Raw genomic sequence first — 23,123 nt, 5'->3', positions numbered from 1 at the left:
TTCTCATGAGTCATGGTGGCTATTCCTGGCTAAGACTTTAACAGGACTGACAAGTTGTGATGAGAAAAGATAGCACTAAGAAACCAGATTAATTTGCACTTTGTAACATTTCCATTTTCACTTCTGACTATTAGTGATTTCCAAAACAAACGTAATATAAAATGAATCTGTTGTAACGGTATTCCAGAAGGCTGTCTAGAATCAGTGGAGGTCTGGTTGAAGGTGAACAAAAACAAGACAGACCTAATTGTTGTGGACATTTGGTAGAACAGAGCCCCTTTCAAATCACCAATCTAAACCTGATGTCATCCGTTGTTGGTCTGTTTCCAAGTAAAGTGATAAAGAGATAGGTGTTTGTACAGTTCATTTCTATCCATCTATAAGTTGTCTCTGAAGTGCTCTGGCCAGTTCAACCAGTGCCACTTTTCCCCTGACATTTTCCATGGTACATTGTTTTTCACCCCTTTTAAAAATGTTTTTTGTGCTGTAGCACCATAGCAACCCAGTAACCCATTATGCATGGAACATTTACCTTGGGTTCTTCAATGTGCAGTGGGCTTGTAGTGGAGTCTCCTCACCTTTTTTCATGTGAGGAGGCACTCACTCCTAGCCATGCAACTTGTTTTGCAGAGAACTCTCCAGGCTCTGGTTTTCTTAACTTTACCAATCAACTAATTCTTAAAGGCACAGATCTCATTACACCCAGTAGTCAAAATTGCTGGCTTAGCCTTTTAAATTGCACTTTTATTGATACTGCGGTTATATCAATATTCTACCTCTTTCCAAAAACAATCCCCTCCAATGAAAGAGGCTAAGCAATTTCCTGGGCCATACACTGCTGAAGAAGAGGACCATGTCTTAGAGCTGATAGTCTTTCCCCAACACACACACACACTTCCTGCTGCTGTCCCTATGGAGGAGAGAGAGCCTTGTTATTTAATGATATTTAATATTATCATTAAATGTTATTTAATGGGTAATTTGGAAACAGGATCCTGGGAGGGAGGCATTCTGGCACACCTAGTTCTTTGCTGCCTCCCAACCAAATAAAGCCACTGTAGCAGATCTTTTATTCCAGGACAGTGAGAGATTCCTTACCAGCTTTGTTTCAGTAACTCTAAAATGTTTAGAAAAACACAGTTCTTGTTGGAATGTCCCATTGTAAAGTTATACTTGTGAGGAGAAATAGTTGAAGGTATTCTGTATGAAACTTTGTTGAAAGAAAATGTAGAGAAATACATGTGAACTCCTAGATTTCGTGCAAAACTGTCTACAGCTCTGCATATGTGTTGTTAAATAAAACATTCAGTAGAGTGTCCCTGAAAAGGTAGTGACATCTAATGGTTGGTAGGGATAGCTGCAGGCAGCTGATCTCATCTGTTTTATTTTTCTTCAGACTGAAGGCATCCATGCCATATCTACCCTAAAATTACTATCACAGTTGGATTGTTACAATAAACAATGAAAAACTCTACAATAACATAACCTTGCTCCAAAAGAATCTTATATCAGCTTTTGTGGACAAAAGTGTACAGCTAGCTACTGGAGCTTTTTTTCTGAATTGTTTGTGAAAAAATTTGTGGAAAAGAACTTGTTTCATTTAGTCCATTTTATGTCACGTTCACTTTTCAGTTTATGTCATGTTTATGTTTTCAGTTTATGTCATATTCACCTTCCATCTTCATCTTTCAGTTTCTTTAACAAGTATAATAGCTGTACGATGACCCTTCTGTTAAGAGGGCAGTGGCCTTCCTCTTCTGGAAGAAGGATTATTAGACCAAATCCATCATTGAGAGTGATCAGGAATTATTGATTTTTCAGGAATGTCGATAAATATTTTAATAAGAATAAATAAGAATTATTAAGCCAGCTCTGTTGATATTTTTGAGCACAACAGATATGTTGACAGAGTTTTATGAAAAGTTTTAATTGGTAAGATGTATCTTATATTTTTAAGGGCTGATAACGCACATATTGGAACCTCCTCAATGGCACAATAGACTGTGCTTACTGATGATTTGCAACTGAATAAATATTAACACTGTAATCTTTACATTAGTTGAACTGTTTCAGGTAAAAATAAACATGTCCCATTTATCCAATGGCTTGGATCCCAGCTAGAGTTTCCATGGGCAAAGTGAGGGTGGGGCTGATGTTCACCAATTCCCCCTTTCCTGCAGTAGCCCCAAAGGCCCTTCCAAATGGTGCTTCTGGTGGATGGGGAACCCCAATAATTTTTTTTTGGGGGGGGGAGGAGAGTCTGAGATTTCACATGGGAAGGGGGAATATGCCCCCCCCCAAAAGAGAAAATCCCTGCAGAAATTCTAGGCAGGATTTAAGTCCACATAAATATCTCTGAGACAATTAATAACATAAATAACACACTGAACATAATAAAATAAAGTACAAAATATCAAACAAATATAGGATTAAAATAAAAGCATTTAAAGCACATCAAACGAAAAGTAGAAGAGTGATCTTAAAACATCCCAAGAGCAGCACAGAATGAATCTTCTAAAATCCTAATGGCATAAATGGCATAAAAATGAAATGGCTACAAACTTCTTTATCCTGACTGTTCAGGGCAGTGAGATTTCTTCAAGGGATTTCTAAGCACTTGGGAAAAATCAAGCATGTCTGGGAATGTGTTTTCTGAGAGAGTTCAATCATTCTCCTACAAAAAAAACTTTTGAAAAGAGACATTTCACCTGCATTTTTGGCTCCATGAAGTATTTGGCAATATGACTGACTATTTTTCTAGCAGGTGTTTGAAGTTTCGATCAGTGATACCGATATTTTCTGATAAATCATTTTCAACAGGATACATTTTAGATGTAAATTAATGATGCAATAACAAAGATTGCATTTAGACAGGAGAATCTAAATATAAAGAAATACAGTTCCTTGTTTCTGTTAAACTGGTTCTCCAGGTTTTCTTCCAGCTGATCTTATTATTTTATTTCAGGTACTAAAGTGGCTGCGGAGTATACAAATGGTGTTTATGATATCGTATCACCTGCTCAGTCTGTGTATTTTGGCACTTTCCAAATCTTGCATCTGTTAGAAGACTTGAAGATGGCATTAGAGATGCTTAAGGATCCTCAAGAGAGGGAAGCTTTAAGGAATCAGATTCCAGGGACTACTGTAACTTGTATACGGACTTGGTTAGAGGAAAATCTGGTAAGTAGTTCTCTACCTGAATTGTATGGGATGAAAATTGATACCTCTATACATATTTGTGTGTGTTTGCTTGTTCTTTTGCAAATGATTTTTTCTGTTTGAAGTATAAAAGCAGCAAGATAGATGTTGAAATTTCATTGCCTGGGCTGTGTAGACTTTAGGATGTTCCCATAGCTCCATAGGAGCAAAAAGGTTTCTGCATGGCAACTAAACTAGATGTGATGGCACCAAATCTGTGTTAAACAAAAGTATTACATAGTCACTAGGGTTGGTCAATACTAAAAAAATTCGGTAAAATTCGGATTTGGGTATTTTGGGGCATAAAATGATTTGTATGCCCGAATCCGAATCATAGCCAATTCGGATATACCCGAAAATTCGGGTAAATCCGAAAAATTCGGGTCCGTTTTATTATTTTTTTGAATTTTGGGTGTTTTTACACGTTTTGGCCTGCAGGGGACGCAATTTTGAAGCTAGCGGCACCAAAATTTCAGGATATCATCTGGAGACTGTCCTGATGATTCTCCCCAAGTGTGGTGCAGTTTGGTTCAGGGGGGGCAAAGTTATTGACCCTCAAAAGGGGTGCCCCTTCCCCCATTGTTTCCAATGGAAGCTAACAGGAGATGGGGGCTACACTTTTGAAGGTCCATAACGTTGGACCCCTGAACCAAACTTCACCAAACTTGGGGAGTATCATAGGGACAGTACATTTATGATACCCCAAAATTTTGGTGACAGTAGCTCTAAAACTGCACCCCTCACAGTCACCCAAAGAAATTTCCCCAGATTCTGTGCTCTGTAGTGGCTGGCTGGCTCCATTGCAGCCAATGGGAAATTTCTGTGGGAGGGCTGTGGAGTGCACATTTCTCATGGTAAACCCACAAAACTTTCAGGGTGTCTTCAGGAGAGTCTCTTCATAACACCATCCAGGTTTGGTGACCGTTGCTTCAAGGGGTTCAATGTTATGGGTAGGGTCCATCTCCCATTGCCCCCATAAGCAAAGTTCCCCAAACCTGGATGGTGTCATCCAAAGACTCTCCTGAAGATACCCTGAACATTTTGTGACTGTACCTTGATAAATGTGCACCCCACAGCCCTCCACCAGAAATTCCACATTGACAGCAATGCAGAAGTCACTGCAGAAAAAAAGAACCTTTGGGCAAATTTTTTGGGGTGCCTGCAGGGGCACATTTTAGACATGTCAGCACCAAAATTTCAGGGTAACATCAGGAGACTGTCCTGATGATACCCCCAAAGTTTGGTGCAGTTTGGTTTAGGGGGGCCAAAGTTATGGACCCGCAAAATGGTAGCCACCATCTCCTTAGCTGTCATTGGAAACAATGGGGGATAGAGGCCCCCCTTTTAGGGACCATAACTTTGGCCCCTGAACCAAACTGCACCAAACTCAGGGGTGTCATCAGGACAGTCTCCTGATGATACCCTGAAATTTGGTGCCACTAGCTTTAAAAATTCCGGTTTTCATGTTTCACCGCTCCTGCACATGAAGCCTGCTGGAGTGAGTGAGCGGTGAAACACGCAAACCAGCATTTTTAAAGCTAGTGACACCAAACTTTCAGGGTAACATCAGGAGACTGTCCTGATGATACCCCCAAGTTTGGTGCAGTTTGGTTCAGGGGGGCCAAAGTTATGGACTCTCAAAGGTGTAGCCCCCATCCCCTGTCAGCTCCCATTGGAAACAATGGGGGATAGTTGCACCCCTTTTGAGGGTCCATACCTGAACCAAACTGCACCAAACTTGGTGGGCAACATCAGGACAGTCACCTGATGATACCCTGATAATTTGGTGCCAATACATCTCAAAATGCGACCCTGCAGGCACCCCCAGAAATTTGCCCAAGATTCTTTGTTCTGCAGTGACTTAGCTGTATTGCTGTCAATGGGGAATTTCTGGTAGAGGGCTGTGAGGTGCACATTTCTGAAGGTATGGTCACAAAACTTTCAGGGTATCTTCAGGAGAGTCTCTGGATGACACCATCCAGGTTTGGGGAATTTTGCTTCAGGGGTTTAATTCTATGGGACCCAAAAAGGGTAGGGCCCATCTCCCACTTCCCCCCTGAAGTAAAGTTCCCCAAACCTGGATGGTGTCATCCAGAGACTCTCCTGAAGATACCCTGAAAGTTTTGTGGGTTTACCATGAAAAATGTGCACTCCACAGCCCCCCTCAGAAATTCCCTATTGACAGCAATGCAGCTAAGTCACTGCAGAACAAAGAATCTTGTGCAAATTTCTGGGGGTGCCTGCAGGGGTGCATTTGTAGATGTATCGGTACCAATATTTCAGTGTATCATCAGGAGACTGTCCTGATGATACCCTCCAAGTTTGGTGCAGTTTGGTTCAGGGGGGCCAAAGTTATGGACCCTCAAAAGGGTAGCCCTCATCTCCTTAGTTCCCATTGGAAAGAATGGGGGATAGGGACACCACTTTTGGGGGTCCATAACTTTGGCCCCCCTAAACCAAAATGCACCAAACTTGGAGGGTATCATCAGGACAGTCTCCTGATGATACCCTGACAATTTGGTGCTGATATGTTTAAAAATGTCTCCCCTGCAGGCCGAAATGTGAAAAAAAACACCAAAAAATAAAAACGCAATTCGGCTGGTAATCCGAATCCCATGGATTCGGATCTGTTAGGATTCGGACAGCTCAGATTCGGCCCCTGCTCGTCCGAATCCATCCGAATCCGTGCAGATTCGGTAAAAATTCGGATTTGGACTGTCCGAATCTCCAACCCTAATAGTCACATAGACCATGTAATTTAGCATGGTATTTATTTATTCAGTGCATTTTTGTTGGTATTTGCAAGTGTCTGTCACAACCAGTCATGAAAGTGTTAACTATCTGTTTGTGTGTAAACAGGATGTTGAGGTCACATTATAATGAGCTGACCTGTTGATTAGCTGTTGGCCAGTTTGATAACCATTGCTTACATGTTTATGATCATGTATATCTGAAGTTAAAAAATTACTCTCAGTCCTTGCCATATGCTGAGATAACTGTAAAAATTTAACAGTATAATATTTGTTGTTTTATCATTATGTTTTTCTACCTTTTTAGGTAGTAAACCTTTATATTTAGCAACTCACGAGTATCTGGATATTTACTGGTATCTGCTGAACTCTGCTAATAATGTATATCCACCAACAAAGGTTATGTTTGCCCAAGTCAGTTGCCTCTGTGAGAAGAGACTTTTTTGAGCAATGAGTTGCTAGATTTAAGCTAAAATTTTATATCTACTCCAGGAGCTCAGGATGTTAAATATCACTCCTCTTAGTGGGCACAATGTGTGTGTGTGTGTATATGAGAGAGAAAAGATAAGCTGCAGGCTTTGTGAAGACTCTGTGCTCCAAACTGTAATCCTGCTTTCTCTGTATTTTCAGCATTTTTTCCACATTTAAGCGCTCATAACACATACCTGGCTTGACTCCAATGTCCTGATGAGCAGCATCATAACTTAGTGTCATGGCCATCACAAATTGCTGCCCTCCAAGAGCTGGCCTCACAATAGATTTTTTTTTGGGGGGGGGGGAGGGGAGATGGACATTTAAACTGCATCTGCATGAAGACTGAGAAAGAATTATGTTGGAGAAAGAATTCCTAGGCCTTGGGTCTTCTGAGTTAATACATATTTATACTTTGGACCTGCCACTTTGTTGTTATCAAAGTGACCTGTCTGCAGATTAAGTGTTCTTCAAGTATTGGATTGCATTTGAGAACTTTACACTGGGAATTGGCTACAGGTACAAAACATTTCACTTCAATCTTTTTTAAGTTTGTCAGAAACACATGCTTTGTTATGAAGTTTGGGAAGGTTGGCATGTGATAGTAAATCAGACTCCCTGAATGGCCATCAGTCAGTTTGGAAACTGGATATAAATCACATTTAAAACTATCCTGTTTTTTTAATGAGTCCCAACATAGGGATGAAAAGGTTTAAGTGATCCATTTTAGTTTGGTCATTCTGGACTATGTCTTCAAGGTGATTCTGAAACCAGTTTAAGGTTTCTGCTTGTGCAGTGGTAAAAATGTTTATTTTGACTTTTGTGATCCTTCCTGAGCTTGATGGAAGTACAAGATATACATATTTTTTTTAAAATACATTGATCAGCTGCTAAAGAAAGATGCACCCTGTGGCAGAGCTCTTAGAATTTGCTGTAAAGCATGCTTTAAGTATTTCATTTAACATGTTTTTAATACAGTGTTTTGTTTGCAAATAGCCCTGAACCATAAATCGAAGGGCTTTAGATTGATTTTCTTCCCTTATGCTTCCTCTGTACTAATATTAATTACAGGGTTAGATGTAGGACATTCATATTGTTCCATTTAATGCTAGACATTGTTGTTCTGAAGTAATTTTTTAAATGAATGAATGTTCTCTCATTAGTATTTTCATGTACAGGAAATGAACTAGTATTGGAAAAGCATATTTTTTCCTCCTAATTACAATGTGTTATCTTTTCAAATTCTGTCATGTGATGGCGTCAATGGTTTTCTAACAATTCAAAACATGAATTTTTTTAGTAGTTTTGTGTCTGTGTAGTAGCAGCATGGTAACTGGCTGAGTAGCCTTTGATGCACACAGATTGATCATGCCGTGAAGGCAGGGGATCATTAGGAGTAAAATTCCCACCTCATACCCAAAGTCAAAGAATTTTCCCTAATTCTCCTAAGCTCTGTGTCTGGGGGCAGTCCAGAGGCCCCTCCCTGGACTTAACGGGGCGGCAGCCCCCTCCTCGGGCCCTGCCCAGTCCTGCCATTGCGAGCCCCAGGGCCGCCGGCAGCACCCTTCCTAGCCCCAGCCTCACTGGTGGCAGGCCAAGCACTGCGGGGACAGGGCGCCAAGAAGGAGGAGTGGGGAGAAAGCAAGCCACAGCTGGCTGGCTGCGGCATGGAAACAAGGCCACGGGGCGGGGGCAGGAGCGCCCCAGAAGGCTTTGGGGGTATTTAAGGCGTGATGTGGCGGGCGAGCAGGGGTCCAGGTGGAGGGAAAGAGCTGGGGACCGTGGAGGGTGGAGAGGGAGGCAGAGGAAGAGGACGAGAGTGAGGGAGAGCGGCAAAGGCGGCAGAAAGCTGGGAAAAGGCAACAGAGAGTGGAAAAGCTGAAAAGGAGGCAGAAAGCTCGGGAAAAGCAAGCAGAGAAGGAGGCAGCAGGCTAGGGAAAGGCAACGAATGGAAGTACATGTACATGTACTATGCAGGAACATAGTATTAAGCCCCTTAAGGAACTTCTTCAAGAGAGGATATAGTGATCAGGTGCTAACCCCATCATGGAAGGCAGACATAGCTGCCAAATGCATTAACAGAAGAGTTGGCTAGGCCAGAGATACCTTTCTGCCATTTCCCATTTGTGCTGGGTTCTGCAGGTGCTGGACATGGATTGCTGACAGGTGGAAGTCTTGACAGATGACCCATTCCCAGATCTTGCATACCTCTTTGCACAAAGAAAAGGAGCCTGTGCTACCCTGCTTGTTGATGCATACCTGGCTACCATGTTGTCATTAGGAATCAGGACAGATCTCCTGAAGCAGATCTGTAAAAGAAATAGAGCGTGTCTAAGGGTTCTGAGTTCAAGCAGGGTATTATGTAAATAAGATTTGTGTTGAGACCAGAGTCCCTGCACAGCAAAATCTTGGCAGTTCACCCACCACCACCACCATCACCACCACCACCACCACCCACATCCATGACCATCAATATTGAAGGGCAGGCACCTTCAAGGTCATGCCATCTAAGAGCTTACCACCCAAGTGTCACCATTTAAGGGATTCCAGGATATGCCAGGAAATAGACAGTCTGGGTCATTGTGGTCCACATTAATTCTGAATGCCCTAATGGACCAGTTCTATAGGAGACTCATTCAGAGCTGGCAAAGCATACAGTGCATGTTGCCAAGGCCATTAAACCAAACAGCTGTTGGATAGTGACAGCCCTCTGAAGCATTTCTGGTGGAACCTGACCGCCAGGCTTTGAATGGCTTGAACCCTTTTAACAGGGAGGAGTGCACAGCCAACATCTGAATAGTGCCTATAATTCAATCTTATGAGTGGCTGTGGGAAGATACTGTACATAGTGTGGTAGCATTAACAACTACCTCCAGGCCTTAAAAGGTATGTAAAACTGATGGCAATTGGCCCTGGAGACCATCTGCTGCGTGGAGACAAAGAGCAAGTTATCCAAGGAAGGAAACTGATGCAACCCTGTAAGGACAGGTACTCAACCACCAGTGCCATTACTTTAGTAAATTCTTGGGGCAGAGTGGACCCAAGTTCAGGACACACAACTCCTAAACAAGGATAGCATGCATAACTTCTTAGGGGTGATAAACTATGCAGACCTCAAAGATCCTGGATGGGGCACTGACCACCACCTCTTTTCAGGATTAGGAAATAGTGAGAGTAGAATCCCTCCCAGGACTGTGGTACGCTCTTAGTGCCCTTTATTTAAAGAGATAGATACTTCTGACACCAGGGCATCTGAATCAGGAGAAACAGTGTGAACGTGGAAGGATAAAGGAGGTATAGAGAACTCTAAAAAATAATAAATTTTAATCAGAGATGACACCCAAGTGTTAGGGTATATCCATAATTAGTGTTGCAAAAAAAGTGACAATCTGTTATCAAATTACACCACCAACTCCACCAACAGAAGGCACAACTAGTCAGGCCAATGGCTTTTCCCCCAAAGAGCAGTCCAGGGAGACAATCCTTTGTTTCCCCCTGCCCCTTGGCTGGTATTTCCTTTAGGACATTGCAAGGGCCCTGGCCTGAATAGGTTCGCTTGTTGCTGGGCAGCAGCAGTGGCGTAGGAGGTTAAGAGCTCGTGTATCTAATCTGGAGGAACCGAGTTTGATTCCCCGCTCTGCCGCCTGAGCTGTGGAGGCTTATCTGGAGAATTCAGATTAGCCTGTACACTCCCACACACGCCAGCTGGGTGACCTTGGGCTAGTCACAACTTCTCGGAGCTCTCTCAGCCCCACCCACCTCACAGGGTGTTTGTTGTGAGAGGGAAGGGCAAGGAGATTGTAAGCCCCTTTGAGTCTCCTGCAGGAGAGAAAGGGAGGATATAAATCCAAACTCTTCTTCTTCTTCTTCTTCTTCTTCTTCTTCTTCTTCTTCTTCTTCTTCTTCTTCTAAATAATACCTCAGGGTGAAGCCATATCAAGAGCAGGGCAAGGTGATACTCAAGGAGGCAGGCTGGGAGATCCCACAGAATATACAGGATCAAACTACATCTCCCAGGTGGCAGCGGAAGAACACGTAGTATTTTCAGTGGAACACATTCAATGTCAGCAGGCATGCATGCAAAACAAGCAAAGTTATTTGCAGTCATTCTAGTCTGAAATTAAAATCCAAAAACAGTACATCCAACTAATATGACACAAACAATTCAATCCTACTGGATGTGACACAAACAATAAGTGACACAAACAATGCAGTCCTACTGGATTGTTACTCCAGACTAAGCCCATTGAAATGAGTGAGCTTACACTGGGGTAACTTTCCTTAGGATTACAATGAAAGCTGTAACCTTTCAAGTTCACTAGAATTCTTCATCAGACAGGATGTTTTTAAAAAATGAAAAAGATGGGTGGGAAAAGATAGTTTTATGATTAAGATACTTTTATTACCCTGATTTTATGATCTGTTCTTACAAGCTTTAACTCAAGCAGCTAGTTTTGGGTTCCACCCTAGTTTTTGTGAACAAGAGAAAACAAAATGTTTATCTCCATTCAAATTATCAGGGGCACCAATTTTTCTTGTAGCTACCCAACACCAAATGAGATTCACAGATCTCTTGTAGGGTGAGAGCAAAGTAATGATCTTTTAGTCATTGTATTAATAATTCTGGAGATTAGTGTAAGATAAAGCATGAGGTTATAACTTGCCCACATTGTACCACTTTATATCTTCATGGCTGACAACATTAAGCACAGGATTGCTGGCGATAACAGACTCTTTTCATTTGTAACAGCCAGCCTTATCAAGAGTTCTGTTGAACTTGAAAGCTTACACACTGTTTTGTATTATTTTAGTTTAGGGATGCCAGCCTCCAGGTGGGGCCTGAGGATCCCTTAGAATTACAGCTCATCTCCAGACTAGAGAGATCAGTTTCCCCGGAGAAAACATGTATTTTGGAGGGAGCATTGTACCCCAGTTAGGTCCCTGTCCTTCCAGATGCCTTTTGCAAATCTCCAGGTGTTTCCCAACCTGGATCTGGCAACCCTACCCCCATCCCCAGCAGTGACCAGTGGGGACCCAACAACCCTATTTTGGTTAGTCTTACTAAAAAGTAATTACATAGATAAGACTATTGCATAGGACTATGTGCTTCAAAAATTATATTAGTTTTGGATCTGGATTTTGGAGAGGGCATGCTTTTCTGAGAAGCTCTGCTGGGTGAAAGCCTCATTTGGTCCTATCTGCTTTCTAAAATATTCCAAAGTTTCCAAACGTGTCCCTGCACTTTCTGCAGGCCTGTTGAAACAATCAGAAATCCATTATTTCCAGTGGTAAACCTGGACTCCTGTTAGCCAGATTATTTAGTGTTAATCAGTGTCAGCCTCAGCTATTAGTTGGCACTTCTAGTCTCTTTAAAATGTAAAGAAATTGACATGCTGACCTCCTCTTTTCCCTTCTCCAGTTCTGTGCCTCCCAAAAGCTGAAATACTTCAAAAATTACAAGAAATAGATTTTGGTTACAACCAGAATTTCAGGAGAAATTTTTTCTTGCTTCATTTTTTCCTTTGAAAAGCATTATTTACTTCTGGTTGTTGCGGGTTTTCTGGGCTGTGTGGCCATGGTCTGGTAGATCTTGTTCCTAATATTTCACCTGCATCTGTGGCCAGCATCTTCAGAGGTATATCACAGAGAGAAGTGTGTTACACACTGTGTCCAGTGAGAAGTGAATGTTTAGTGGGGTATATATTGTCCATGTCCCAGGGTAGGGAACCAATCAGTAAATGTTTTGGGTAGAACTTCCTATGCAAAGGTGTGGTTGGCTGCATTGTGGGTTCAGCCGGTGGCACAGCCAGGCTGTTTTTTCAGCTGGCTGCTCTAAGGTAAGTGGGGGGATGCAAGGGGAGAAGGTGAGGCCTCGCGGGGGGGGCAGGGTTCAGGTGCCATTTTGCCCCAGGTGTCATTCCCCCCCCCCACGCCCCTGCGGAAAACCCACAACAGCCAGTTGAATCTGGCCGTGAAAGCCTTCAACTATACATTATTTACTTAATTTATATAGAAATTTCAATGCCATATCTCCAGGAACATGCCTAAGGCAGTTTACAAAATAAAAATAATAAAAACATCATACCTAGCTGAAAATAACAGTTTCCAGGCTGAAATAGTGATTTAAACACCCTTAATTTAAAACCTGGTTAAACAGAACCATTTTGGGCTGGCTCTTAAAAAAGAAAAAATGTAGGCACTAGGCAAGCTGCAAGCGGAAGGGCATTCCCCAAGTAATGTGCCACTTGTCAAAAAGCTCAGTCTCAGGTTGCCATCCAACTCACCTATAAAGTTGGGGACACAAACAGCAGGGCTTGTGAGGCAGAGCTTAACTGACATTATAGAGTTGCCAACTTCTAGGGAGGGCCTACAGAAACCGCAGAATTACAATTGATTTTCGTAATGCAGATATAAGTTTCTCTGAAGAAAATGGCTGATTTGGAAAGTAGACTTCACAGCATTATGCCCTACTGAGGTCCTTCCTCTGCCCAAACAGTGGCCCCCAGGATGTACCACCAAATCTCCCTTACCCAAACACTGCCCCCTCCCCCGGCTGTACTCAGAACTGATGGGCTGGAAATAATTGTTGGTAACTTACTGGAAATTATTTGCTAAATATTTCAGTAGTGCGGTATTATAAAATGGGTAGTAATTTCATTATTAAACATTAACCACTAAAGTTATCCCTGACTTGGTTAACTAAACCACACATATTTAGTTACCATTTTTCCCCTGACTTGAAATTCTGGATGGATACTGGTTGTTTCTTAATTATAGACATATGGATTCCACTGCAATGTTCAGCATATTTTTAAAATGCTACAGTTTTCTAATGAACAGTAAAAAATAGGGACTTGTCTTCTTAAGGGCTGTCTGCCTTAGAATGCAGAGTAGCTTTGTTTGCTTTACAGTTTAAACCTAAGAGAAAAGAAACCTGTCACATCCTAAGAGAAAAGAAACCTGCAGGAATCGAAAAAAGAATGCCAGATTTTGGCCATGTGTTACAGCAAAAAACAAACAAACTATGTGCACAAAATTTGTCTGGCTTTATATAGTTTCTTAAAATGGTGTTCTGATTTCTGCCATCATTTAAGCAGATGCAGCAAAAAAAATCCACCCAAAAAACCTATGTGTACAAAATTTGTCTGGCTTTACATAGTTTTATAAAATGGTGTTCTGAGATTTCTGTCATCATTGAAGTGTCTGATAGTTGTACCTAGAAAATCTAAGGAAGCTGTAGTTAAGTCATGTTCTTAAAAACAGTTTCTTTGTACCTTCAAAATATACATCTGGGTTTTTCTCCCTCCAAAAAATGGTTTGGAGGAGGTTAACAGCCCCATCCAAAGGAGAGAACGAATCCAACAGAGGAGGCAATGCTGGGTGATTTTGCCCTCCCTGGAGCATTTACTCTGGTGGAGGCAAGGATGTGGGTAAGGGGGAGTTCTCGGGTTCAACCCCCCCCCTTGCATATCCGAAGCTTCTCCCACCATTTGCAGGTTTTTTGTATTTTAAAGTGTTTTTTCGGTTTTTGGCCTGCAGGGAGCGCATCTTTTAGGCTAGCAGCACCAAATTTCAGGCTATCATCAGGTGACACTCCTGATGAAAACAGCCAGGTTTGGTGAAGTTTGGTTCAGGGGGTCCAAAGTTATGGACCTCCAAAGGGGGTGCCCCATCCCCCATTGTTTCCAATGGGAGTTAATAGTAGATGGGGCTACCCATGTGAGGGTCCATATCTTTGGACCCCCTGAACCAAACTTCACTAAACCTAGGTGGTATCATCAGGAGAGTCTCCTGCTGACACCATCTAGGTTTGGTGAAGGTTGGCTCAGGGGGTCCAAAGTTATGGACTCCCAAAGGGGTGCCCCATCCCCCATTGTTTCCAATAGGCACTAATAGAAGATGGGGGCTACACCTTTGAAGGTCCATAACTTTGGACCCCCTGAACCAAACTTCACCAAACCTGGGTGGCATCATCAGGAGAGTCTCCTAAAGATACCCTGAAAGTTTGGTGCTGCTAGCTTAACAATTGCACCCCTGACAGCAGGAAAATTGACCCCCCAGATTTCCCCCAGATTCTCCTTTTGAATCCAGCCCCTTCGGCATGGATTTAAAGAGAGAATCTGAGGACCCCAGATTAAACCTTGAAAGTGATGCTGTTTCGGGGTGGGGGATAATCCACCCCAAAACAGCATCACTTTCAATGTTGTTTTAACTGGGGACCCCAGATTCTCCCTTTAAGATGGATTTGAAAGGAGAATCTGGGCTCCCTAATTTAAACACCATTGAAAGTGATGCTGTTTGGGGGTGGATTTCAGCATCACAGCAGCCACCCATGGGGGGGGGGTGCAAACTTCAGGTTTTGCACCAGGCTCCATTTTCCCTAGCTTCCCCTCTACCTGGAGGGGAGGGAGAAGGGATTTCCACTACCAGCTGGGATCTTAGCTGGTGGGGGGGGGGCGGGGCAGGCAGGGCAGAGGAGTCTGCCATCTCTGGCCTCAGAGAGCTGCTTTTATAAGCACTGAGGCCAGGGGCCGGGCTTGGGGAGGTGCGGCCTCCATGCTTCCTCCCTGCCCATTTCCCCCCCTACAATTTGGGGGAGAGGGCACAATTCTGGAGGAGCTGGGGGACACAATTTCAATACTTACTCAGCGGGCCATTTTCCTCTTTCAAGTCAGCTGCTTCCATCACCTGGCCTTTATAGGAACTGTCCACTGTGGACCATGGCTCCCAACTTCCCTTCCCTGTGATGCTGTTCCAAAGCCTTACCTTATGTCTGGGTTTCTGCTATGCTATAGGGACAACTTACTGCATTTGCACGCCACTGGTAAAGTAAAAACTTGCCAATTGATTGCCGCCGCCCCCCTTTCTTCTGATGCTCAGTTTGAAATAGCGTGTCTGAAACATTGGCTGAATCCCCTCTGGGAAATTCAATCTAGATCAAACCACGTTCAAAAGTAAACTGCACCTTTTCATCGAGGTTTCAGCCTCCCCACCGCAGCATGTTTCCAGTGAAGACATCGTGGCCTATCTTGGATTCAAGAAATGTAACAATCCCCACTACCATGTGATCAGCTTGGCGGGTCTCTCCTGATTGGCTGTAATGCTGTGTTGGGGCGGGACCTTTTTTCTCCCAGAAAAACGTGCTCATGTTATAACATCAGCACATCTCCCTTGCCCAAGTTTCTGGTTGGTTCTCGTTCTCTCTTGCTCTTGCGAGAACAGCACCACGCGTGATTGGTTGTAAGGCATTTGCGTCATGCTCCATGGTGGGAAATTTGAATAAGGGTTAGACCCCTTATCCTCACCTCCAAACTGGATCGAAGACGTGTTTTTTAAAAAAGTAGTACTTTCAAGCAGGTCCAGCAAAGACACGGGATAAGGGGGAGAATGAGCGCCAGCACCAGAATGAATCCTTGTTCGTCGATCAGGCAGTGGGGAGTCCTTCCTGAATCCTTGATATTTCGTGTGAGTGTCACACGATTAATTGACCGTGGGGAATCGGCCATTGGAGGCCTATATGGTACAGGAAACAGCTACCAGTGTTGAAAATTATAAGCCAATTTTAAAAAAGAAAATACCGTCACCACAGCAACACACATACTGTCACCACAGCAATACTTTGAGCAAGGGTAGGAGTTGAATAGGAATGAGGTGAATTGTATGTTGCTTGGGGTGACAGAATTCCTTGAACCAGCCATTGAAACTTGAAAAGTCAAACTGTGGTTTGTAAACATAGATGAAACATAGATGAAACATAGATCCTTAACAATCACTGCTGGTAGTTGTGGTCAGGTTTACCTTCCTTTTAAATAAACGTCCTGTTGTTTTTTATTATTGTCATTAATGATGTAATTACAATTCACTATTTGGTCTTTGGAGACTGTAAAGCAAGAAAATGAAAGACCTAAACTATAAAATGATGATCTCTCTCTCTCTCTCTCTCTCTCTCTCTCTCTCTCTCTCTCTCTCTCTCTCTCTGTATGTGTAGACACAACCTATATAAATCATGTGTACTAGTTTTGGGTAGAACTTGGCAATGAATTAAAATTAAAATATGGTTCTAATTGTATGGCCACCTTAAATACCAAGAAAATATTTATATTTTCACATGGCAATGTGGGTTATCCTTTTTTGACTATAAACTGGACTGAATGGTTGTTTCAAATTATCAAGACTATGTCGGTATCTGTAAATGATCAAGAGACCCTACATTGCTCTGTGAGCCCCACTGGCTCTTTTCTGTCTCACCTCAACAGACAAGAGTCAGATAGCTCCATAAATACTGGGAAGGTCTAATGGTGTTTGAATGTTAAGGTATTTAATGACATGCAAAGGAGAGATGCTGAAGTCTACTGCACCAGCAAGAGGAAATTTGCTTTTCATTCAGGATATGCAAATTGAGCTTGCCTTTATCATACAGGTTTGGAAAGAAAAGGCTCAAATCTAGATTATAGTAGGCCTTTCAGTTAAAAAATCTGTTAGTATGTCTTTCAGTTAATATGTCTTAGTGAAACATTACAGTTTGCATTTCCATTCTATAGTATCTGTAGCAATGGAGATATGCAGGTAAGAATATTAAAAAAGAGTCCTCTGGCAAAATTTGGATTGAAATTTGGATTAAAAGTTCAACATGCTAATGCAGCCCCATCTCAGGTCATCTCTTCTGAGCCGATAATATCTGGTGTCTCTGAGGGTTGAGGGGTTATTTAGAACAGAACAACACATTGCCTCTTCCTAGGCACACATGTACATTTGCAGTGGCAGATCTGCCCTCATGGACCATGCTGCCTAATTATTATCAGGAGTTCACTCAGCAGCCTGTACAGAAACATGTTACATGTCTGGGGCTGTGGAGTCTGAGAATACTTAATCCCTGCACCAGATTTCTTGCTCTACCTTACAGAAGTCACATTTCTAGTCATATTCTAGTAGAAATTGTAGCTACTCGGGAGAAGATTAATTTATAAATTGCACCTCCAAAAATTCAGTATAAGTTGCAGAAAAACTCACCAAGGCAGAGGAAGAATGAGCTCATTAATACAAGTGAGAAAGGAAAGGATTTTGTTTCAGTCACTGTGTAAATGCAAGGGTTAACTCTTGAGATCGTGTTTCAGGAAGTTATATTAAGTCTGTACCGGGAGTGTTTACTTTTATTTTCTGTAGCAGAACAGTGGCACACTACTTTTGGGGAGTAAGTGATTTTAAATCAACATACCCCGTGGAAAAAGGCTGACCCACCTTTATAGGAATTTTGCATTTGTAAGTACATAAATATAATTAATAAATGTGACAACCGCATTTCAGGATTTCAAATACAACCTGCTTGGTATTCTGAACAGGAGGAATGAATGGATCAGGGAGACAACAGCTTCATTAAAACACAGCACTCTTGCAAGTTCTGTTTAGATAATATTGACATCCTCTCTGTTAAATAGAGAAGGTTTTATGTTGAAGCAAGTGGTGTTTTACTTCATGAGGTCAAAGCTCAATCGTGACATAAAAGTAAGACACAGGTAGTTGGCAGCATGTGACTGTGGAATCTGCCTCGTCAACATTCCAAGCTGTTAAGCTGCTGACAGGAGCACATGATAGAAACCTCAGTGTTTTCAATTTCCGTTTTGACTTAGAAGAATGAGAACAAAAAAAATCAACGTGCAGTTACATAAAAAATTAGAAGGAATCGCTGAACCAGAAACAGGTATGTTAGATCTTTTCAATACTGTTTTTGAAACAAAGTGAGTGTTCACATGACCAAAGCTTTAGGCAGTCAGAAAGTATAGTTTAACTAATATAGCCTTTGGACTTCACTGGGAGTCCGGGATTTTTCAGTTTAGAAATAAAATTATGTATGGGGTAGAGAGAGGACTTTTTCTTCTTATTCCAAAATACTAGAACTTGGGGACAGTCAGTGCAGTTGATGGGCAATTAATTGACCAAAGGGAAACTTTAATCAACTAGTGATTAAAATTAGGAAATTTACAGCCAGAGAATGTAGTGATGGCCGTAGGAATAGACAGCTTTAAAAGGGGATTAGACAGATTCTTGGAGGATAGGTCTGTCAGTGGCCACTACCCATGGTGGCTAAAGGGACCCTTCACACCGAGTCGTAATGAAAAGTCTGAACACCAATACCAGAAGGAAACATCAAAGGAAGGCCTTGGACTCCATGCTGTGTATTGGGCATCCAGAGTAACTTTTTGGCTGCAACCAAGATGCTGGACTAGATGGACCTTTGGTCTGATCCAGCAGGGCTTTTATGTTCTTATGATGACTGTGGGCTTGATTCTTAGTAAGGGAAGTGCATTTAACTGTGTGGATTTTTTAACCTGGTTGTGTGTAAATACTGGGCTAATCAACTCCTGGAAGCCAAATCTTTAAAAATTCCATTGAGTTATTCATAGAATAGAACAAGTACTATCAGACCCAGAATTTAACTAAAATTTAACTAGATTATACACAGTCATTTAATTTGAATTGTCAATGTGTCTGTTTCACAAATGTGAGCTCCATCTGTCGATATCTAAATCTGCAGATCAGAGACATGCTGACACTAAACAGATGTTTCTGTGAACTTGGGAGAGTCTGACATCTTTAAAAAATACACTGCAGGGTTTAAATTCACCCTGAAATAAAAAGTTGTCTTCATGCACAGACAACACATTTGCTTTGTTTCTGTAGAACTGCTAATTCCAACCTCAGGGAGCTGCTCTGGGCCTGGTTGCCCTGCCAGTTGCAGCCAGGGGCCACTCTGAGCTCAGCCTCTGCAGTGGCAGACATTGGAGGTGTTCAAGGAGTAGCTGCTGCGGCAGTATACAGTGGGATATGCTCTGGACCTAGCTGAGAAATGCTGTTTGCTCAGAGTGGTTCCCAGGCACTGTTATTGTAGAGGTCAGGCTACAAGGTGTGTGGTAGGGCATGGGAACCTGCTGGGCTCATCTACAGGGGGAGATGGGACTATACCCCATGAGTCTCATGGGCTCTCCACTGAGCCAGCAAGGAGGAAACCGAACAGCGTGTGTGTAAGTCCTATCTGCTCCTTCTCCCCCAGAAGCTGACAATGAAGTATTTGGGTAGAGGGCCATGGGATTCCTTGTTGGCTTGGCCAAACCAGCAAGCGCATCTGCCCCTTAGCTGGCAAGAACGAAATCAGGCAGGGGGTACAGGACTACTTGCTGCACCCTGCCAAGCCAGCAAGCCCCCCACACACTCCTGCTGAACCAGTAATTAATGGAATCATGTGAAGGGATGTGTACAAGTCCTTGCTGCTCCCCTGCCATTCAGCTGGCAACCATGGAGATGGATGGGGGAATCACAACAGTCCATGCTACCCCCACCCCCCGGCAGTGAGGAAACCAGATGGGGGCTCCAGCTATGAGGGGGCTGGGAGCTATGATTTCCCCCTGCAAGCATCAAATTTGTTTTATATTCTAATAACAAAGTTGGTCAAATCTTGGGATACCTAAATTCAGTGACTGGAGCTGTGAACTGGCAAAATATATCTTTCTGCAAACCTGAAAAGGGCCTGAAGTTTGCAGAAAAATGTGAAAATTTATCTGAAAATGATAAATTTATCTGGAAATGATAAAAGCAGTGTCTGTAGCTTTAATCAATCGAATCCCTCAATGGTTGTCACAAGGCAACCATAGTATTCCAAGACTTCTTTTGTCAGTAAAAGGGGGAAGGGGCAGGGTCCTTACCAGCCCTATTTTGGTATTTGAGAGAGGACTAATTGGCAACAGGCCAGGCTAGGGCTGCCAGTTCCAGACTGGGAAATTCCTGAAGGTTTTGTGGTGGAATCTAAGGAGGGCAGGTTTTGGGATGGGAGAGCCCACAGCTGAATTTAATTCCTTAGAGTCCTGCCAAAACAGCCATTTTCTCCTGAAGAAGTGATCTTTGTTGTCTAGAGTTAAGTTGTAATTCTGGAAGGTCTTCAGGTCCCACCTGGAGGTTGGTAACCATAGTCCTCTGGGTGACTTGCTACCACCCACCTAGCATGACTCAACTTGTTTCAAGAGCCACCACCCTATGAAAACCTATGTGGTACAGTGGTTAAAGCTTTAGAGTAGGGTTTGTGAGACCCAGGTTCGAATCCCCATCTTCCCGTGGAAGCTTACTGAGTGATTTTGGGTCAGTCATATACTTTTATCTTAATCTATCTCACAGACTTGATGTGCAATTAAAAATGAGAATAAAATAATATCAGCCTCTTTGGTTCTCACTATGGAGATAGATGGGGTATAAATAGAGTAAATACCATATATACTTGTATATAAGTCGACCCGCATATAAGTCGAGGCACCTAATTTTACCACAATAAGCTGGGAAAACTTATTGAATTTCGTATAAGTCGAGGGTGGGAAATGCAGCAGCTACTGGTAAATTTCAAAAATAAAAATAGATACCAATAAAATTACATTAATTGAGGCATCAGTAGGTTAAATGTTTTTGAATATTTATTTCAAAGAGAAACAGTAAACTAGCTCTGTAAGTGGAAAAGAGGGTCAACAAGAACAATATGGTCTCAATAATAACTGTTTATGTTAGCAGTACCAACATTTCAGAGTATCTTTAGGAGACCCTCTTGATGATACCATCCAGGTTTGGCGAAATTTGGTTCAGGGGGTCCAAAGTTATGGACCCTCAAAAGGGTAGCCCCATCTACTATTAGCTTCCATTGGAAACAATGGGGGATGAGAGCACCCACTTTGGAGATCCATAACTTTGGGCCCCCCGAATCAAATATCAACAAACCTGGCTGGTTTCAGCAAGAGATTATCCTAATGATACCGCCTAGGTTTAGTGAAGTTTGGTTCAAGGGGTCCAAAGTTATGGACCCTCAAAATGTAGCCCCATCTACTATTAGCTCCCATTGGAAACAATGGGGGATGGGGGTTCATAACTTTGGACACCCTGAACCCATTTGGGGGTTCATAACTTTGGACACCCTGAACCAAACTTTACCAAACTTGCCTGGTATCATCAGGAGTGTCAGCTGATGATTCCCTGAAATTTTGGTGCCACTAGCCTAAAAACTGTGCCCCCTGGTGGCCGACAAAGTAAAAACCCTAAAATATTTTTTAAAATACACCTCACTCGTGTATAAGTCGAGGAGGGCTTTTTCAGCACAAAAATGTGCTGAAAAACTCAATTTATACATGAGTATATACAGTATATACAGTATATACAGTAAGTAATAAATATAGCTGAAGATGGAATCAGATAAAAGATAGATTGGTGAATGACTGGGAAGCAAAGAATAAGGCAGGGAGGGAGGAGAAATGTGTGAGTTGCTGGGTAGCAAGAGTGTGCAGAAGGGGGATACTGAGAAAGTAATGCAGCATCCCACAAGTGCCTTCTACAGGTGAGGTGCCATCCCACAGGTGCCATCCCACAAGTCCTTCAGGGTTCCTACCAGTGGCCAGCACCATGTCAGTGGCCAGCACTGCACAAAAATGGTCCTCAGTTTTTCTAGCTAGAGGTTGACGGAAAGGGGCAAGGGAAAGCTTAAGACAAAGGGGTAATGGGAGGTTGGCTGCTGGGTGAGAAGGAAGCAGGAAAGGGGAGAAACTATGGAGACTTTCAGGAAAAGGAAAGAGGAAATTGTGGGGTAGGGAGAAATAAGATGCATCCCACAAGGCCTTTCTGCTTCCCACTTGTATATAAGCATTAATAAATATAATAATTAATTAAAGCAGTTTTATCGTTAATCCATTAAAAATTTACATCCAAAAAATTATGTTTTTAGAGAAAGAGTTCTCATGTCTTCTTCAAAACTGACAGGTTATACAGTGCTCCCCCCCCCCCCGCATGTATGTGCAATGAAAAAATTGTACTATTTTAATTCCTGGGCCATGTTCCCATTACATTTTCTTTCTGTTGTGAGAGTAGCAAAGGGTCTTGGTCTGTCCGTTTCCCCTCAGCCTCTTTCCCAGTCCTGATGGGGAAAATGATCTACCCATTGGAGAAACTAAATGTGGAATATACCTGAACAAGTGAGGGTAAGAGTGTACATAGGATGATTACGTGAACCTGAGGCCTGCACATTTTACCACTGTTTCAGCTGTAAAGAAAAAAAATGTTTTCTGAACAGGAACAGTTTTGAGTATAGACTGAGCGTGCTATTACTTTGATGTTCAGGTGTCTTTAAACTTTCATTCCAGGAGACATTTTGGTTTGTGGGTGGTGATAGTCTTATATTTTGGCAATCTTCCAGAATAATACTTTCCTGTGGGATTGAAATTAAACCTTCAGGCACATGGAACTGATGGTTTAATTATTGAAGTAGAAGGCAATACGTGTGGTCTCAGGGAGATTGGCTTGAGCGACCACACATTTGTTTTCCCTCCTATCCCAGGACATATTTGCATACATGGTTACGAAAGGAACAGAATTATTATGAACCACCTGCAAGATACACCCCACCAATTTTTTCCACCTGTTCTAACACTGAGTGAATTATAGCTACCAAACTGTAGTTCTCTGCCTTCCCATACGATGATTCCCAGATAATTTAGCGTTTCCTGGAGAAATCCCTAACCTGGATGGCTCAGGATAGGCCAATCTCGTCAGATCTCAGAAACCAAGAGGGCCAGCCCTGGTTAGTATAGTATCCTATATTGGATGGGAGACTGCCAAGGAAGTCCAGGGTTTCTACACAGAGGCAGGCAATGACAAATTATCTCTGAATTGCTCTTGCCTTTAAAA

At 42.5% G+C, this 23,123-nt stretch overlaps 1 protein-coding gene across 7 annotated transcripts in view; it reads left to right on the top strand.

Annotated features, from left to right (window-relative positions):
* PPFIBP2 (PPFIA binding protein 2) overlaps positions 1-23,123 on the top strand; it is a 157,087-nt gene that overhangs the window by 46,933 nt on the left and 87,031 nt on the right. For all 7 annotated transcript variants that reach the window (XM_048484010.1, XM_048484012.1, XM_048484013.1 and 4 more), the window contains exon 3: positions 2,966-3,180. In XM_048484010.1, the coding sequence (XP_048339967.1) occupies positions 2,966-3,180 (215 nt within the window). The remainder of the gene's footprint in view (positions 1-2,965; positions 3,181-23,123) is intronic.

This window comes from Sphaerodactylus townsendi, linkage group LG02, assembly GCF_021028975.2.
Source record: "Sphaerodactylus townsendi isolate TG3544 linkage group LG02, MPM_Stown_v2.3, whole genome shotgun sequence".
Taxonomy (NCBI): Eukaryota; Metazoa; Chordata; class Lepidosauria; order Squamata; family Sphaerodactylidae; genus Sphaerodactylus; species Sphaerodactylus townsendi.
The sequence above is the reverse complement of the archived record's forward strand: the minus strand, read 5'-3'. Positions and strand labels throughout refer to the sequence as shown.